The following is a 15,436-nucleotide window of genomic DNA, read 5'->3' as shown; positions in this document are numbered from 1 at the left end:
ACTGCCCCCTATGTACAAGAATATAACTACTATAATACTGCCCCTATATACAAGAATATAACTACTATATTACTGCTCCTATATGCAAGACTATAACTACTATAATACTGCCCCTATATACAAGAATATAACTACTATAATACTGCCCCCTATATACAATAATATAACTACTATAATACTGCTCCTATATACAAGAATATAACTACTATATTACTGCTCCTATATACAAGAGTATAACTACTATAATACTGCCCCTATATACAAGAATATAACTACTATAATACTGCCCCCTATATACAAGAATATAACTACTATAATACTGCCCCTATATACAAGAATATAACTACTATATTACTGCTCATATATACAAGAATATAACTACTATATTACTGCCCCTATATACAAGAATATAACTACTATAATACTGCCCCTATATACAAGAATATAACTACTATAATACTGCCCCTATATACAAGAATATAACTACTATAATACTGCCTCCTATATACAAGAATATAACTACTATAATACTGCCCCCTATGTACAAGAATATAACTACTATAATACTGCCCCCTATATACAAGAATATAACTACTATAATACTGCCCCCTATATACAAGAATATAACTACTATAATACTGCTCCTATATACAAGAATATAACTACTATAATACTGCTCCTATATACAAGAATATAACTACTATATTACTGCTCCTATATACAAGAATATAACTACTATAATACTGCCTCTATATACAAGAATATAACTACTATACTACTGCCCCTATATACAAGAATATAACTACTATAATACTGCCCCTATATACAAGAAGATAACTACTATAATACTGCCCCCTATATACAAGAATATAACTACTATAATACTGCTCCTATATACAAGAATATAACTACTATAATACTGCCCCCTATATACAAGAATATAACTACTATAATACTGCTCCCTATATACAAGAATATAACTACTATAATACTGCCTCCTATATACAAGAATATAACTACTATAATACTGCCCCCTATGTACAAGAATATAACTACTATAATACTGCCCCCTATATACAAGAATATAACTACTATAATACTGCCCCCTATATACAAGAATATAACTACTATAATACTGCTCCTATATACAAGAATATAACTACTATAATACTGCTCCTATATACAAGAATATAACTACTATATTACTGCTCCTATATACAAGAATATAACTACTATAATACTGCCTCTATATACAAGAATATAACTACTATACTACTGCCCCTATATACAAGAATATAACTACTATAATACTGCCCCTATATACAAGAAGATAACTACTATAATACTGCCCCCTATATACAAGAATATAACTACTATAATACTGCTCCTATATACAAGAATATAACTACTATAATACTGCCCCCTATATACAAGAATATAACTACTATAATACTGCTCCCTATATACAAGAATATAACTACTATAATACTGCCACCTATATACAAGTATATGAATTTAATTGAGAAAAATAAAGGACCTTTATAATTAGATCATTGCCTTAATTTCCTATGTGGTAAGGATAGGCTCAGCACATTAGGTTGTCTTCAAGGGTTACATTACTCTGCCCACACAGACAAATCACAGGTTCTGTGTTCACAAGTGTATTTTGTGACAATGGACAAGGCTCTTCCATAGAAATACAATACGACAACACCACAGTGACCAATATTACCACGTTATTCTGCGTTTCACATGCACAAAATCAAAAAAGGTGTTTTAATAAATCTTTATTGAAAATGAAATCGTAGACAGGAAAAACATACTGAATAGTTACATATAATCATTTACGGAACAGTTACTGATTTATTTATTTTTTAATCATCTTTTCTCTTTGTGGTAAATTTTAAAATACATGAAAACCTTCCTTTTCCACAATGTAAAATTAAATAAAAAATAAATTTCAAGTCTTATACAATAAAAATATCATATAAAGTCATTTTCCAAATGAAAAAGACTGCACCATTAGGTTTCTCAAAAATATAAAAAGAAAATGTCTGCTATTAATGCCATAAAGCGATCATTTCAAGTAGTAGACATGACGATTAGGAGACATTTGTTAACAGAAAAAACTTTCATGTTACCTATAGCAACCAATCAGAGCTCAGCTTTTCTTAAACTCCTCTGCTAAAATGAAATCTGCACTGGGATTGGTTGCTATGGGTAACGAGTCTAGTTTTTGTGCTAGACAGTTTTAAAAATTTTCCACGATATATTAAATCCTACTACACAAAAAATACATCTGCCACAATTTCAAACAATTTTTAATAAATTTTAATAAAAATCATAATAAAATCATACCAAATTGTATTTGTCCTAATGAGTGCAAAACTTAACATCTGGACCCTTAAAAGATCACTCTAGGCAAAACTGATACAGTGTCTGGGAGGACGGAGCATGACACAAGAAGTCTCTCTGGTTTTCTTTAAATGCCTGTGTCATGCCCCGCCCCTTGAGGCCCTTTACTAGGCATAATACAATGTGTCAGTTTTGCCTGGAGTGTTCCTTTAAATGTATCAAAAAGTATAAAGGGTTATTCCTATCACAAAAAGTGATGTTATATCTCTATCGCTTTTTGATAGGTAAGAATTAAACTGTTGGGCTCTCACCGATCCAAAGAATAAAGGGTCGCTGGTTTAGCGCTGTGTCCTCTTCAACGTTTTTTTATGCACAGCGATGCTCTCGGCCACCGGCTGCTCACGTGATTTCAGCATTACCCCATTCATTTAAGTGGTACTGTAGTTTAGTGCCCTGCACAGCCGGTGGGCGGGAGCGTCGCTGTGCAGGGACAATTTTTGAAGAAGCACTAAACCAGCTCTGTGGCCTTTTTATTCTCAGAATAGATGGGGTCCCAACAGTCAGCCCCTTACCGATCAGAAAGTCATGACATATACTAGAAATATGTAATCACTTTCTGTGATGGGAATAACCCTTTAACGAAAGCAAAAAATAGTTGTCTCCTTTCAAAAATGACATGAGGCAGAAATGTTGATAAAAAGTGACAGTTAAAAAATACATAAAAATGATCTATACACACAACTATCAATAAATGTCTAGTAATTCACATATAAATCTAACAGGCAAAATTCTGTGGTATCACAAAAAGAAAAAAAAAAGGTTTTGTGCAAGAGAAAATGAGGTAGAAGAAAGGAGTGGAAACTGTTATTAACATTGCAACCTCACAAACCTAAGACTATGTGCAGACCTCAATCATCAGCAGGTCCATAAAAAAATCCATAGAAACAACAGAGACAACATGGTCTCTTTTTTTCCTTCAAAGTGTTGTGCATTAACAGAAATTATGGCATTTTTCTAAGAAATGCTTCACTCCATGATCGGTGAGGGTGCAACTGCTGGAGCATTGATCAGAATGATGAAGTGGCCACCGCCAGAGTTGCAGTACATGTATAGCATCAGATCGAGAGTGACAAGGGGAAAATCTGAAGGGGCCGATGCATTGTATTAATGTCGTGGCCATTCTGGTGATTGTTTTGTTGGAGGTCACAATAGATGGACCCTCGAGACTTATGAATTTATAGTATATCTTAGTAATAAGCCATAATTTCTCTTCATGGGAACACCCAAAAAAAGAGGTAATTTGTGTATTTTTTAATTTTTAGGAATAGAGCCTATAAAAATGACAGGAAATGGAGATCACATCATCAGTGCGGTAGAGATAGACCCTCTCGAGATGGTGCTCCTATCATCAGTAGGATAGAAGTAGACCCTCATAAGCATGAGACCTAATCATCAGTGGGGTAGATATAAAACATCATTAGATGGAGCTCCTATCATCAGTAGGGTAGAACTAGACCCTTATGAGATGGAGCTCCTATCATCAGTAAGGTAGAACTAGACCATAATGAGATGGAGCTCCTATAATCAGTAGGGTGGAACTAGACCCTCAATAGATGGAGCTCCTATCATCAGTAGGGTAGACTAGACCATAATGAGATGGAGCTCCTATCATCAGTAGGGTGGAACTAGACCCTCAATAGATGGAGCTCCTATTATCAGTAGGGTAGAACTAGACCATAATGAGATGGAGTTCCTATAATAAGTAGAGTGGAACTAGATCCTCAATAGATGGAGCTCCTATTATCAGTAGGGTAGAACTAGACCATAATGAGATGGAGCTCCTATCATCAGTAGGGTGGAACTAGACCCTCAATAGATGGAGCTCCTATTATCAGTAGGATAGAAGTAGACTCTCATGAGTTGCAGATCCTATCATCAGTGGGGTAGAACTAGACCCTAATGAGAGGCAGCTACAGTATGTTGCCGTCAATGACAGGGAAAAATCTAAACTTCTGTTTTGACCAATATGCACCATCGGAAGGGGGCACCTGGCAGGGTACAATTGTAACTTGTGAATATCTGCAAGGTAGTCCTAGGCTAAAATTTAAAGTGACGATGTACAAGCATGAGGTAAGAAGAGGACTGTAATATGTACACATGTTCAAATGATATGTTATCTATTATAATATTGCATGGACTCACTTAGGGTCCATGCACATTGCAAAGAGGCATACATGGACCCTGTATAGAGCTGTAGTTACTTCACGGTCCGACGTATGGTGCCACCATGAGGCACTATATTCTACCCTAGCAGTATTACTTCTAGGGGAGTGTATGTTTGTATTATGGCCCATACTTTGTGCAGCATGGGCCCATAGCAGGCTATGTATGCCATATTATGGATCTATACAACACAGATCAGTAATAAGTCTGTTGGCATGGGCCCTTATAATGTGTGTAGATATAAGATGTCCCATTCTGTGGAAAATATGCAAAAGCTTACAGCACTTGGAGGAAGTTATGAGCTTATTGTATACTGATTTATTATTGAGTTCAATGTATAGACAGTATACAGTAAGCTCCTAAGCTCCCTCTAGTGGCAGCTGGAGGCAGACAAAATGTTGTCATTTAACTCAATGGCTATACAGGGGATTTGGTGCTCTGTTTCAGACAAACAGAGTTATAACATCTATGGAGATATATTAAGAAATGAATCAGCACATGACTTGGACATGAGTGGCTATTCAATTTAAGGTCTCATGACAGTGTTTAGACTGACACCTGAGATCCAAACTTAATGGCACACTGAAAATTTGAGTTGTAAAACATTTGACAGTGAAACACTAGAGCATGGGGTCAAATCTATCGAAAAGTTAAGTGCTCGTGTATAAGCTGTCTATCCATGGAGCAATATGTTAGTTCTAAATATTTTTCAGTAGTAAAAATAATGTATTCAAACTAAATGGATAGGGACAGGTATAGTTGTCAAGAATTGGGGTGACATAGCAACATAACAAAGTAAAGAAAAACTTGACATGGGGGGTTGGGGGAAGGGGTAACTACATTACCTTACGTATGGCTGATAAAATACTTAGCTAGAAATATTGCACAAAATATTATTTCGCTTCTGATTAAACGATCCTTTTATGGACCACAAAACATTAAAAAAAAGTAAATCACAACCATCAATTCTCAAACATCTAAAACTTCAATCATAAAGAGGAAATCATTCTTAACTTATTGAACATCAGCCATACAGATGGAACCATTTTTTTTTTTAAGAATTTTTGCAAAGATAACACAGCATGGGATTATCCTCACCATCTGCTGTCAAGATATTAGTAATATCACTCACAACATAGAGCATTCTCCGGTCAACAACTCTATATACAGGAACCTAGGAGAACAAGCTCATTACGCCTTGGTCCTAGCAATCGGGAGCTTAGGAGTCTCCATAACATTGCTTGCGGACAACAGCGTGGCCTACACAGAGGAAAACCATAGAATCTTAAGGAACCTTGTAGAACCTATAAGGCATTCTAAGAAGTGAACTCAGAATTCCATTAATTCTAAAGTATCTACTGGACATTCTATTCCTTCCTCCTGAAAAGGTTCTAAATCTACAGTGAAACCTTGGTTCTTCAGAGTAATATGGGCGTTCATAAATTTCTGGAGATATTTAGATGTGTAAAGCCAATGATGTTTCAAAACATCTTCCATTTCGTAGGTCTTGGACTGTCTGGCATTCATCTTTCTGAAGCGTCTGAACAGTTTATTACCGGACTCATTGCCTTCACTGGCCCAAGCTCCAATAGAACCATCACGTTCAATGATCTCTGGGACATGGGCTAGTGTTTTGTGGAAGTAATTGGTGATCCTGCCCTCATATCTATACTTGAACTTGGTGGATAACAGCTCTGCAAATCTCTGAGAGTGGTAACTGTACTGGCAGAGCAACTCTGGGCACTCTTTCGCTGGGCATGAAGAACGCCACACTGGTTTCATTTTGAGATACAATTCCATAAGTTCTTTGAGGGCTACTTGTCTCTCTTCAGAATGTATTAGCTCGCAAACGGCCTCAACCGTTTCCTTGCTCATGAGTTTTCGAGCAAAGTTTCCATTCATTCTCATGATGGGCTTTAAGTTCATCTTCTTTCTAAGGTGTTTGTCGAGGGTTGCAAGCCATTTCTTCCGTTCTTCTTTGGTGGCTTTTGGATTTTTGTAGACTTCCCCTATTTCTAGTTGAAATATTCTATAAAACTCTGCAGCATTTCCAATGTCACAGTGCAAAGCATCGATGGACGGTAGGGTTTCAATAAATGGCTTTGCAGAAACTCCCTTAACTCTATCACGAAGCTCATCAACAGATTCATGGTTGGGATTAGCTCTCCATGTTTCATAGCGCTGCAAGTTCTCACTGTGGCTTCTGGTAATGGAATGGAATACCAAGTTCTGAGAAGCTTCCAGACGGGTGGCATCACAAAGAGTACAAATATAGACAGAGCCTGAGGCTTCAAGTCCCTCTACTTCACGCACCAACTTTTCATCGTACCCTGTACCCCGGAAAATAAACTTGAAGCTTCTAAGTATTCCTCCAATTTCCAACAGGAGCTCACTGGATTTCATTGATTCTCTTTCAGCTATCAGAGGGCCGAGGATGGCTGTCAGAGTTTCATGGTCTGATTCATCAGCAAGCATTAAACACACAGGTTTGCAGCAAAGTTCAGAATTTGGTTTGGCCTCTTCGAAAATTCGAACAGATCCATCATTGCTGTTAAGAACACTTATGTTCATGATGGTGAATGAGAAGCGGACAGCCTTCTCCGGCACCGCAGGTCCACAGCCATGCTTTTCACTTACATCTCCCATCCCATCACAAGATTCTTTAATGACCACAGTAAATGGACCAGACAGGTATTCTTCTATGTCTTTGGATTTCAAGCCTTCAAGGATATCTTCTTCCATGTCTTTCAAAGTTGAAACCAGAGCGGCATCATATCTAAACCTTTTGGAGATAGCATCAACAGGATATTCATCCACAGACCGATTCAGTCCTGATAGGCCGTCCATGATGCCAACATCTGTATTGGTGGAAACATTCTTCAATGGTGGTTTCCATTCGAAAGGATGATAACCGGGTAGCAGGGCTTTCTCTGCATTTCTCAGAGCATGCAAAGGCTGGAAGATCTGGCGCCCAGTGGTGGCTTTGACAGTTCTGTACATTTTATGGTACTGGCTACAGCTTAGAAAAGTGTTTACTCGTATTGCAAGACAGACAGCTGGGTGCAGCCCTGCTCCTCTACCTTCCATGATGGCTTCTAACTCATCAGCCTGTCGGTGCTCATTCCTTGCTCTTAAGGCCAAGAGAAAGAGAGTCAAGCAAACTGATTTAACATCACCTCCTTCTTCTTTATCAGAAAAAGCTTTCACTTGCATCTTGAGCTCTCTAAGACGGTGTTTTTGGGCTCTCCTTGTCAGGGACAGCAGATGTTGCCTGGGTCTTCCCCCTTTGTTGATATGAGCATAGGCCTCTTTACCTTTGAGTTCTTTATGTTTGGAGATATGTTGAGAGTATTTTCCAAGCAGAATTTCCTCATCACATCCGGTTACTGTGCATTTTACGACTAATGAGTTTAATATATTAAGAAAGGACTTCACAGGCGTTGTAAGATCAGTTGGAAAGCAAGTGTGTCTACAAGATGGGCAGTAGCAACCCATGATCTTAAAGTATTTGAGGATGCAAATCTTGCAGAACAAATGTTTGCATGACGTTTGCACTGGATCAGATAGTATATGTTCACACACCTGGCACGTGACTGACTTTATAAAATCGGATGGATAGTCAACGACTAGTAAATTGGAGTCAAGGTGGATTTGTTTGCAATGGTTCTTTATCTGATTCACGGTCCTATTCTTCTTCCAGAGGGGCGAGATGTTTCCATTTTTGTTCTTCTTTACATGTTCAACACAGATTTTTCTCTTTTTGATAAGTGAATTTTGTTGGATTGTTGCCTTCCTCTTACCCCAGTTTTTGGAGGAATTGCAAACGTCACATGTGGAACAGTGAGGCTTCCATTCCACGGCATTATTACGAGGGAAATAAACCTCACTGAAGGAATTGTTGAATTTTTGATGCATGATACTCCAGCAGTTATGACAAAAACAAGTCGGATGACTAGAGTCTAAATCACCCCTTACATCTATCTTAAAGACCTTGGAGATAAGTTCAGGCCAGGAGGTGGCTTTCTTCTCTTTCCGTCTTAGGACTTCTTGGGTTTCGTTGTCCACTGGTCCATGAACCGGGTAATTTCTGTTCTGTTGATCCATTTTGAAAGAGACTCCACAAATACGGCACAAGTGTTGCAAAATGGCTATGTGGGCGTCTTCTTCCAATCTCTGTGCTTCGGCCTCATTCTTGTTCAAGACGATGGCTTCAAGATCTTTGCAATTTGTAGGTGTTGTCTCTGAAGACTCTTGGCTAAGGCCATCGGAACTCACATCAAAATATGGGGATTTTTCAGGAGAGCTGGTACAAGATACCCCACTGTCGTCATTCGGTTCTTGTGATGATGTTCTCTCCAGAGATTTCACTCTGAACAGCTTAAACTTCCATTCTGAGAATTTGGTATATGGATGCTGCAGTTCGTTGGTCACTGGATTTCCTGAAGTGCTGACCAATGGCAACTCCATGTTCTTGAGTGCTGAAAGAATAAAAAACATATTTTTTACCATGTATAAAAAAATATATGTCTAATATTTATACCAGCATTGATTGGATACTGGAATCTTAAAGTGAATGCATATCTTTGAGGTTCACTGAAATGACAACTGAGTAAAAAGATATCTTTAATAGTAACTAGTTTAAAAACAGGGGTAACACACCACTGTGACATAAGCCCCACCGTGAAAATAAAAAATGTATTAAACAAAAAAACACTGAGTTATTATGATACCTATATCTCTGTGTTTAAACGATATTTGTAGGAATCAGCATATACCCAGGGCACAACAGTAGTACAAACCCTAATTGAAGCATAGGTGTCCGACAAAATCGGATCTCCTAACGCTGGGTGTAACACAATATAGTTGTCCCCAATGCACACATTCCATAGACATTAAACGACCCTACGCGTTTCAGATACTCATCCTCAGGGGTCCGTATCTTGGTAACTCTGGCCTCATCACCAGCGATATTAGTATTCAACAGCGGATATTCCGCTGTGCGTCACGGGAAGATGCACGTATCGATGTCAACGGCATACTTCATTGCAGGCGCTAGGTTACTATAAACGCTAAACTCCACCCATCGTGTTCGGCGGCAACACATGAATTGACCAATCACAACACCCTCTCGATTCGTGACACCTGCCCATGTGACCCCCCGCCGTCAGCTGACAGCCAAGGGTCATCATCGGCCGCATCATGCCGAACGCGCAGGCGCAGTGGAAGCCAAGGACGTATCGCCCGGACTGCCAAACACGAGGAGGTAAGCGCTAAAAGATGATGTGTTATAAGTATATCTTGCGGGACAGTATAACACCGCAAGTGGGCAACCTCACAAAGCAACTCAAGAGTAAATAAACACATATGAGGTGGACGAAGTTGCTGAAGTCCCTATTCCTTAGAAAAACTGACAAAACGATCTCTTTATGTGTTGGCTAATCAGTGTAGCCATCTCAAATAGGTAATGCAAAAATGCAGATAAACACTCACCCACCCCAAGGTAAACCACCTATAGGGGGATGGTATCACACATTTAGATAAAACATGTATAATTGGTCTGCTCATTTAAACCTGCTGGTTGTATACATTCCAGTCTATGGATCCATTGCGCTTCCTTCCGTAAAATCAGGTTGTCCCAGTCCCCTCCTCTTTTGGGGGGTCTGACGAGTTCAATTGCTTGAAACTTTAACACTGCTGCCTGGCCTTGGTGTTTAGCATGCACGTGCTTGGATATTGGAGTGTCCCTACCATGGATAATATCTCCAACATGCTCCCTAATTGTCGTGCTGTTTTACCCACATAATTTAGGGGGCATGGGCATGTGATTAGGTAAACTACTCCTGCTGTCTTACAATTGACATAATCCCGAATATTGTATTTTTTCTGTGTGACAACACTGGTAAAACTATTCCCTTTAAGAATGAAATCACAGGCTTTACAGCTACCACATCTGAAAGTGCCTGGTGTTTGTCTATCCAGCCATGTGCCCCTAGGTGAAATGGGGTCGAAACAGCTGTGCATGACTCTGTCCCTTATATTTTTCCCTCTCCGATACGTAACAGATGGCCTCTGTGTGATCTGGTCTACTAAATCTATATCAGAACTGAGAATACGCCAATACCTATTCAGTATCTGCATAATGTCATTTTGTTTTGAGTCATAGGTGCCTATGAGTCTGGTAACTTGTTCTTCTTTCCGTTTTTTAGGGACCAGGAGACATTGCCTATCTGCATCCCTTGCTCCCTCATAGGCCTTCCTAATGACACTCTCGGGGAAGCCTCTATCCTTCAATCTTGTTTTGAGTTCCTGGGCCTGGCACTCAAAATCACCCATAGAGCTACAATTCCTGCGTACTCTCATGAATTGGCCTTTCGGAATGCCACGTTTGAGGGAATAAGGATGACAGCTATTCCATTGCAAAAAACTATTAGTTGCTGTTTCTTTACGATGTACCTTTGTGCGGATTGTACCTCCTTCCGTTTTTGTGATTTTCAAGTCTAAAAAAGACAGTTCGTTCTCACTGATCTCACATGTAAACCTAAGTCCTACATCATTTTTGTTGAGGGCTGCTACGAACCTATGGAACTCATCTGCTGTAGAGTTCCAGAGAATCAGCACGTCATCAATATATCTAATCCATAGTCCAACGGATGAAGTCCAATTGACAAATTTGTCCCCAAAAACAATTGTCTCCTCCCACCAGCCAAGAAATAGATTTGCATAGGTGGGAGCAGCAGGACTCCCCATTGCAGTACCACATTGCTGATGAAAGATCTTGTCTTCAAAAATAAATATATTTTTTTCAAGAACAAACTGTAATAACTGCAAAACAAATTGGTTATGGGCAGCAAACTGTGTACCTCTTGATCCCAAATAATACTCGATCGCTTTATAACCACATTTGTGAGGTATGGATGAATACAACGCCTCAACATCCAGACTAGCCAGGATTGTATCTTTCTCCAGAGAAATACCATCAATCTGTTTCAAGACATCCATGGTGTCACGTACATATGATGTAAGACTTAAGACAAAAGGGCGCAACACCTGATCAACATAAGTACTCACATTTTGAGTTAAATTATTAATGCCTGAAACAATGGGTCTGCCACGTAAGGGAGGATACCCTTTGTGGATTTTGGGCAGGCTATAAAAACACGCCATAACAGGAAATTGTGGGTACAGGAACCCAAACTCTCCTGCACTAATCAAGGATCTGCTCTTTGCATCACTCAGAATGCTCAGCAACTCCTTCTTGAATAGTGCTGTGGGGTTATCCTTTAAAATGGTGTAACAGTTATGGTTAAACAATATGTCCTCACACATTTTTTTATAATCATCCCTACTCATGACCACAATGTTCCCACCTTTATCAGATGCTTTTAGAACGATGTTCTGTTTTTTCTCTAGAGTGGTCAGAGCTAGTCGTTCGGACCAAGACAAGTTGTTATCCATGCCCCTACTGTCCTGACTAAGATTTTTGATCTCATCTCCCACCATATCCACAAATAAATCCACATTGGTAAAATCTCCTATAGGTGGCAGCTTTCTACTCTTCATTTTTAGGTTGGTAAAGGGACCTAGACCTGGAGCTCTTCCAGATTCCTCTAATAGCCCCTCCAAGGCTGCAAGGCCTTCCATATCAGACTCTTCCAACCCTAGTTCCATACATTTTTTTCTATTGTGGTGTTTGAAAAATTTGATCCATTTGAGTTTACGAGCAAATAAATTAAGATCTTTTATCCACGAGAAAGAGTCAAATTTAACTGTGGGGACAAAGGAAAGTCCTTTTTCTAATAATGTGTTCTCTGGTGCACTCAAATTGTATTCAGATAGGTTAATAATTTGTAGCCTATCCATATTTTTTCCCTTTACTAATATCTTTGAACAGCATTTTGTTTGTTTTTTAATCAAAATATTCTTCATTAATTTCGTAACACATGTTCATATTGGTCGGAGCTCTTTTTTTTTATATACAGAGCAACACATTTCCTGAATAGACATAGAGTAAAATTTTGACATTTTGTCGGCCTGTAGCCACCACTAGAGGGAGCTTAGGAGCTTACTATATACTGTGTTACTATTAAGTTCAATATATTAACAGTATGCAGTAAGCTCCCCCTGGTGGTGGTGGCAGGCATCCAAAATGTTATCATTTAACTATATGACTGTGCAGGAGATTTGGAGCTCTGTATCAGAAAAATGGAGCTCTGACCACTATAAAGAAACCAGCACAGAATTTTGGACCTAAATACAGCATGATGTTAAAAAGTAAAAGTGCAATGATTAATGAGCACTAAATTTCAGCACAGTTCCAACATTGTAAACCATTGACTACACTAACCAATCATATTCTACCATACAGTATAGAAAATAAAGGCAGATGTAAAAAGTTGCTATGGGCAGTTAAATGAAGAATACCTTTCAAACTGTGTTCAGGCTCATAACTTTAATATTATACATGCACCAACACTATAATCCTATATATGGACCACTTTGATACCTGTAAAGCTCTGTCCACATTTGTGTTGGATGTTCTGCTCGGAGCCAGCGTTGCAAACTGTGTCAGATTTGATGGCAAGAATAGCACTACATGCAGCGCTATTCTCCCCTCAAAATTACGAACACCCCAACTAAACTGGACTGACCCCTGTGGTATGATAACAGCAGAGTTTACTATGCAATTAAAGTATGATATGAACAAGTATATATTATATATAACCAGGGCAGGCTTAAGTTGTATGTGGACCCTTGGGCAACAGTCAGTGGGACCCTGTCTACCCCACTCTCAACTTGACAAACATAGAGCATATTTACCCCAATCAACCAGTGCCTCCCCCTAAGCCCAGTGGGCCATGGCATCTGTACAGGTTTGCCCAGTGCTAAGCACCTCCGTTTAGAGATAAGAAGGGCATCACTGACGTATATACAAATGCATCTAATCCCTTTGTGATGACAACATCAACTACCAAAATCTACAGTGTAATTCACATATAATATATAGCAGCCAGTGTCATATATGTTAACTATTATTTATATAGAATGATATAAAGTACATAGGTATAATATTAACAGTACAATTCCTATATTCTGGCATCATTGAGACAATAAAGGCTATGTACACCTTTCAAAATGTTTTTGTTTTTTTTTCATAAAAATTTCTATCAGTGTGTTTGGTGCAACTTTCTAAATACTTTTTATTAAAAAAAATGTCTACTTTTTAAGATACAGCTGCTTTGTATCCTGTATACAGAGCAGCTGTATCCTGCGCAAAGACCTGAATCCGTCAGATCAGCGGCACTGACGGGTTCAGTGTGTCTCTGACATGCAGGATCCACCTGTAATTGATCACATCTAAGTTATGAAATTAGATGTGATCGCTAACTGCTCAATTCTGCGTGTCAGAGACACAAAGGACCCGCTGTCACTGAACCCGTCAGTGCCGCTGATCTGACAGATACAGGATTCAGCGCCAGATATCTTGAATAATGTATCTAGAAAAGTAACAATTATTTTTAATAAAAAGTAATTACAAAGTTGCACCAAACACACTAATAGACATATATATATGTTTTCAAAGGTGTAGATATCTTTTAAAGGTATCGGGTTATCAAATATTATGGATTACCATATATAAAATCCTTTTAATTCGAATACAGTTGTTTTTTTTATACATATAAAAATTTATTTTATTATATAACTAATATAGTTTATTTCCTATTGGTTCTCTCTGATCCATCTTTTGCTTTAGTTCTTGTCACATTCCAAACTGCGGTATATTGCAGTCCTATTCTGTAACCAAGTGTCATATTATCATATTTTGGGGATTATTGGATGCTGGATTAAATAAATTTGCCAGTAATAACCAGCAATTTATAATATTAGATTGGGGCTACATAAGGACAGAAAATCACGGTAAATCAATGTAAAATTGTGGTTGCAATGTGACTCTGATGATTCCCTATGGGGAGGGGGGTCACATGGTTGTACTTGATACAGTTGTGATAATTACAAGATTTTCAATCAATGTGAAGCTCAACATTAAATTATTAATCCAATTTGTTATATGTATAGCACAGATAATTTACTAGATAAGATGTATCATATTTTCAATACTACGTTGTATCAAAATAATGTAAGTATATAGGATAGATAGATAGATAGATAGATAGATAGATAGATAGATAGATAGATAGATAGATAGATAGATAGATAGATAGATAGATAGATAGATAGATAGATATGAGATAGATAGATAGATAGATAGATAGATAGATAGATAGATAGATAGATAGATAGATAGATAGATAGATAGATAGATAGATAGATAGATAGATAGATAGATAGATATAAGATAGATAGATAGATAGATAGATAGATAGATAGATAGATAGATAGATAGATAGATAGATAGATAGATAGATAGATATGAGATAGATAGATAGATAGATAGATAGATAGATAGATAGATAGATAGATAGATAGATAGATAGATAGATAAATAGATAGATAGATATAAGATAGATAGATAGATAGATAGATAGATAGATAGATAGATAGATAGATAGATAGATAGATAGATAGATAGATAGATAGATAGATAGATAGATAGATAGATAGATATGAGATAGATAGATAGATAGATAGATAGATAGATAGATAGATAGATAGATAGATAGATAGATAGATAGATAGATAGATAGGTAGATAGATATAAGATAGATAGATAGATAGATAGATAGATAGATAGATAGATAGATAGATAGATAGATAGATAGATAGATATGAGATAGATAGATAGATAGATAGATAGATAGATAGATAGATAGATAGATAGATAGATAGATAGATAGATAGA

General features: G+C 37.7%; 1 protein-coding gene across 1 annotated transcript; it reads right to left on the bottom strand.

The window, feature by feature from the left end:
- Positions 1 to 5,907: 5,907 nt before the first annotated feature.
- On the bottom strand, positions 5,908 to 9,045 carry RAG1 (recombination activating 1). Its single transcript, XM_075837048.1, has one exon. It carries the CDS (start codon positions 9,043 to 9,045, stop codon positions 5,908 to 5,910), a length of 3,138 nt encoding a protein of 1,045 aa, XP_075693163.1.
- Positions 9,046 to 15,436: the final 6,391 nt, after the last annotated feature.

Source organism: Rhinoderma darwinii, chromosome 9, assembly GCF_050947455.1.
Source record: "Rhinoderma darwinii isolate aRhiDar2 chromosome 9, aRhiDar2.hap1, whole genome shotgun sequence".
Lineage (NCBI taxonomy): Eukaryota > Metazoa > Chordata > Amphibia > Anura > Rhinodermatidae > Rhinoderma > Rhinoderma darwinii.
This window is presented reverse-complemented; position numbering and strand designations above follow the sequence as displayed.